Source organism: Carya illinoinensis, chromosome 8 (assembly GCF_018687715.1).
Source record: "Carya illinoinensis cultivar Pawnee chromosome 8, C.illinoinensisPawnee_v1, whole genome shotgun sequence".
Classification (NCBI taxonomy): Eukaryota; Viridiplantae; Streptophyta; class Magnoliopsida; order Fagales; family Juglandaceae; genus Carya; species Carya illinoinensis.
Window position 1 is genome coordinate 29,027,687 of NC_056759.1, and position 5,398 is coordinate 29,033,084.

A 5,398-nucleotide genomic window follows, 5' to 3' on the forward strand; every position below is an offset into this window, starting at 1 on the left:
AATGGTGCTGATCAGTTATTCGGTATTAGATAATGGAACCCTTCTTTTTTGGATATGAACCCTTCTTAGAAGATGGTAGATGGTAGAGGTTATTAACTGTGCATTGCATTACAAGAATTGTGACTGGAGTAAATTTATTTGAGAAGAATGTTATGCAGCATACATATACATTTATTATAACTTAATTAATATGTATTTACTGGGATATAACACTTTTATCCTATTTCATTTATTATAATTAATTAACAGGTGAAAATTTATGCTCGCATAAGACATTAATGGGCGAAAGCATTTTCATGCCCAGCTCTGGTATTTGGTATGTAGGAAATTATTACTTGATCGGTTTCTCCGAGCTAACCATAAATCATGCTAGTATGGTGCTATAAATTAATGCTTTGGAAATCATTTTAAGATTAATTTGACATGTTGAATACGTTGCTGTTAGTTAGAGTACTTGGGCAAGTTTGTCCATTCCAAAATAGGATAACTATTAAAATGACCAGTTCTCTAGTGCCTTCAACGGTATGTGTGGTTAGGAGCTTGGTAGTAGAATGCACATGGGTTGGTATCATTACATTTTCCTTTTATGTTATACTCTACTTTTATTTTACGGTGAGGTGTTTTGCTCAAGCTTTCTTACTCTTTGTGAATTCTTATAATTAAATAAATTAATAATACAAAAATTCAATTAGTTGGCTAAAGTTTTAAATTTAGATCTTATTTTATTGTTAAATAATATTATAATAGTTATTTCATTGTGGAGATTTATATAAATAGATTAATTAAAATTTAAATTCATCTTATATTTTTATTAATTATTAATATATATATATATATAACTTTTTTAACAATGCTCTTAAAACAAGGAAAAATGCTAAGTGTTATTGATATGTTCATATTTTCACAAGTACAGGAGGCGGGAAATTATTTCATGAGGCGGGATCCATTATTTGGGGGGAAATATCTGGAAAGCTATAAGGGTAAATTCGTAATCACGTTCTTTGCAAAAGCTGAAGAAGTATTACACAACCATTTATTGTTTATTTCATAAGCACTTTGCGTACAAGGGATAGAGGAAGTCTCTAGAAAGCTGTAGAGATTTTCAGGGGAAGTAGGGCCATCGTCTTGAGCTGAAGAAGAGAAGCTTACCTCAAGTGTGGTGCAGCCTGGGCTCAAAGGGTCACTGTGGGTGCTAGGTAAATCTCCTGAATTTTTATATTTGTATGGTTGAAGGGCCGAAATGTTGACTCTTGGGTATGGTGTCCATTTTCTCTTCCCCACCCCCATTTTCGTAAGCCATTGCTGAAATATACATGGGTTTCCTCCATGCCTATGTCAATGACAGTTCTATTCAACCTTGATGATTTTAGTGATAATGATTTTAGTGAACCATAAACATTGTTGCAAACAATGGGTTGCATAGAGATACATGCAAGAACCATGAGGGGATTTACTAGACAAGGTTTACACAGACATGCAATTTTATTAGGCCAACCATATAATTTCAGAGGGCACTAGAAGAAGAAATGCATGTAAGGCAAAATAAGTCAACCGACTGGTTCTTGCATGTATATTTCAGCATGTCGACAATTGCTCCGTGTGCTGTTTGGTTCATATGGTAACCAGCATTCATTCTTTTTGCTATTTAACAGTTTAAATAACAGTCAAATTAGGGTGGCCACATTAATTTAGTCCACAAATATACCTTCAAGAAATTATGTTCTAATGATCAGACAACTTACTGATAGATGCCATAAAAGTAATATATTAGACATTGGAGCAAGATTTTTTGCCATCGGGATTTTCTCTTACGCAATGGAGTATGGTACTTGTTAACACAAACATTTTTTGGAAATGGTCGATGTCTATGCATGTTGTAAAAGCTACTGATTTTACCATTGCAGTAAAATCAGGTGTATCAGAATAGGGGGTAAATCTGCAGCGGATAACGATATGGTGCGAAGTTTAATTGGTAGAGGAGTCCGTGGACGCGGAGGAGGATTTCGGGGCATATCAGTGCGCAGGCCAATTATACAAGACGCTCAGTCACCACCCAGAAGTGATGAACCGAACCTGCGAGACGAGGTTAACTCCTCGTCATCAGACGACTCAACCCAACCACCCGATGTCGTATTTGAGACTGAGTTCCCAGAACAATTGGATGGAACAGGTATCTCTACTATTTTTTGTAATAAATTCCAGTCAACATTTACTTACTATTAGAGTAAATACTTACAACCATGCTGTAAAAATCAGTTCTAAGTTGGGCACTACACCACTATAGTAATTTTAATCCTGATATTAACATTGTTAAATTCAAGCTGTGAGTAAGAAATGAGGCCGTGGACGAGCCAAGATGACAAAATTTGACATGCTTTGGAAAATGGGCCCGATTCCGTTGCTTATCAAGAATGGAGACACTAAGGTGTCATGCCAAAATGCTAACATTTTCAGTGGACGGGTGACATGGATAATAAAGCATTATGCAAACATGGGTTACAACCGTTGGAATGAAGTGCCAGAAGCTGAACAGGAGGAGTTGTGTGGCCGTGTCCGAGTAAGCAATACTACTTATCACAATATAGTAGGGGATAACCAGTCATCTTATTTTGTATTGCATACCACACATTCCTTAATTTTACACTTCTGTGTAATTGATTAGGCTGACTTTATTGTTGAATGGGAAAAAGAAAACCATCGAAAGACTGTTATTGACCAACTACGTAGACGGTTTAATTCTTTCCACTATGACTTACACAAGATATTCCTTGGGTATGGGAGTACGAAAGTTGCTCTAGCAAGAGGAACCGAGTTGGTGGATCATGCAGTGTGGAGGAAATTGTGCATGCGCTGGGGTAGCAAGGAGTTCAAGGTATAAACATTACTAACTATGCAAGTTGCTTTGAAATTAATCTTTCTCCGATTTTTTAATATTCCAGTAACTTTCGTTGCAACTTATCTCCTCTTTCTATTTGGCAAACAAAAAGGCTCATTGCTGATAATTTACTTCCTGGAGTAGGCCTTGTCGTTGCAAAACAAGGCTAATAGAGGCAAACAGCTCACCAACCATACTGCTGGCAGGAAATCCTTTGTTCGAATACTCGAAGAGCAGGTAATTATTATCTTAGTACATGTGTGATTATCAGTCCTTTGAATTGAAATCAGAAGTTATACCTACAATATGGTAATGGGAACTTTGGGTTGGACATTCCTCACAAAATTTTAATTGTATGTTTCAGCGTGAGGGTGTTAATAATTTGGTCAAATTTTTTAAAGAGACACGATGGTCCAAGAAGAAGAACGGGTTTGTAACCGACATGAGTGAAGAGCTGTATGTGAGTATATTGGAAAATTATTTAAAACTTTGTATTTCTGTTGTAATTAACATAACATGTACATTTGTGTTGTAAAACTTCATATCTAAAACTGTTGGAAAATTATTTATACCTACAATATGACATTCATGGCATTACTTGTTACACGTAGAAAGTAAAATATTTAAAACTGAAGCATTTTCATGTTGAAAGGAAAAAATGGTGGAAAAGCTTAATGAAATGCAGCCGGAAGAGCGCACTAAAGAGGCAGCAGCTGCAGTGTTTAGGGAGGTCCTAGGGAGGAGATCAGGATATGAGAGGGGTTTGGGGGAGAAGGTAATGCCTGTAACCCATGGAATAGCCCAAACTAGTAACAATGGAGGTCTATTGAGCCAGGATGCACAGTATTGGAAGGCGCAGTTTGAGGGGTTAAAGGCAAATGTTCAGGAGATTTTACTAAAGCAAGCAGAATTTGATAAATTTATGACATACACTCAATCACAACAACAGTCACAGGGGGAGTTTCCGAGGGAGACTCCAGGGGCTATGTAAGATAGTCTTGAGGTAGGTTTTTTGGGACTTTTTGGGAGATTTTTGGAACTTTTGGACTATTTTGAGAGGCAACAGATTATGGTAATGTACATATAGTTAGTTGGCTGACAACATTGACATATTTTGTGAGTGGCTTTCTGGAATTATCATGTATGGGTGTTTGCCAAGAGAGGTGGATGCATTATATATTTGGAAACAAAGATGTGGTTTTATAAGTACTGCTTACAATTTGAACTTTATGGGTAGTAATGAACTCCCTCCTGTCTATATAGACAGGTTGGGATTTGGGTTGATAATATGATGGTAGTGAAGAGTTTGATACGTGCGACATTGCCGATACATGTGGGGGCGACAACCCTTTCAAACAGGTATTTATCAAAAACTGGCATCTAGTTAATTTGGTACTGAGTTCAAGTTGCATTACTTTAGTAGGATTTAAATGGTTGTTTCATTTGAAAGGGTAATTTCCTGCATTATAATATAAGATGAACTATGGGGTAAGTTGATCTTTGATAATAATGTTAGTTATGAAGTAATTTTAGTTACTACATACAGTTATGAAAATAATTGGTTAGTTCTGAATGGATTGAGGAAGCAGTTTGGGGGGACTTAATAACACGGTTAACCAATTATTTCTAAGTGGTATGAGCAGGGTAAACTCAACAATTAATATATTTAGGTTCCCACATTAAAATCTATTCACCTCAGGTAGATGTTTAGTTAAAAAGCAATGTAATCTGATGGATGTAGTTTGTGGGAATTTTATATTACTTTTCTATATTTAACCAGTGGGTTTTTGTAAAGTCCTTTGGATGCAGGAAAAACTGTTGGGCAAGATGAGGCTGATGGGTGATTGGTGAAACTAGTACAAAGATGGGAGCAGTTATGGTTCTAGACACAAAAGATACCGATGGTTCCATGATTGAAAGGACTCAAATGTTGTCAAGCTAGGGTACACTGTCTGAATATATATGATAATTATAGTTGTCGTGTATTAAATATCCAAAAATTATTGCCTCATATGCGATTGCACAGTAAGAAGTTGCTAATTTAGGTAAATATGTAATAGAGTGATGGGTAAATCACTGGTAGTGGAATTAGGTGGATCAAATGTATGGTACACCAAAACTATGACAACTTTCAGGGTATATGAAGTTGCTGGAATATAAATGATACAATATTTACGTAGTTGGAAGATGCATATTTCTGTTTGAGACATAAATAGGTTGGAAAACATGTTAATTGATGTTTGAAGTTACAGCTTTAAGTAGCATTTCTATATTTCTATCATTTGCAGGTTTATGTATGATTGGATTTGAGACCCAAATAAGGCTTATTTATATTTAGGCCACGGCTCATCACTTATGTCTTTCAGAAATTTATGGGGTTTACTATTATCTAGGTATATTTAAGTGCATCAAATATGACTGTTTGTCTTACACAAATTGATATTAATTGATGATCATTCTTCAATTTGAGGTGACATTTTAATATTAGTTTAGGTAAAATTCTAGAAAACATGTTACTGATCT

The 5,398-nt window shown here is 35.7% G+C and overlaps 1 protein-coding gene across 3 annotated transcripts; it reads left to right on the forward strand.

Annotated features, from left to right (window-relative positions):
* Positions 1-1,035: 1,035 nt before the first annotated feature.
* LOC122317879 lies at positions 1,036-5,054 on the forward strand. 3 transcript variants are annotated; one of them, XR_006244675.1, is made up of 8 exons: positions 1,036-1,196; positions 1,905-2,170; positions 2,322-2,557; positions 2,663-2,872; positions 3,020-3,112; positions 3,240-3,335; positions 3,528-4,234; positions 4,671-5,054. XR_006244675.1 is itself a non-coding variant. In XM_043134929.1 (7 exons), the coding sequence occupies exons 3-7, from the start codon at positions 2,357-2,359 to the stop codon at positions 3,864-3,866; spliced, it is 939 nt and encodes a 312-aa protein (XP_042990863.1). In that variant the 5' UTR covers positions 1,036-1,196; positions 1,905-2,170; positions 2,322-2,356; the 3' UTR covers positions 3,867-5,054. The 3 variants fall into 3 exon arrangements, 1 of the variants encoding a protein (XP_042990863.1); XR_006244676.1 differs by having other exon boundaries at positions 1,914-2,170; XM_043134929.1 differs by having other exon boundaries at positions 3,528-5,054.
* Positions 5,055-5,398: the final 344 nt, after the last annotated feature.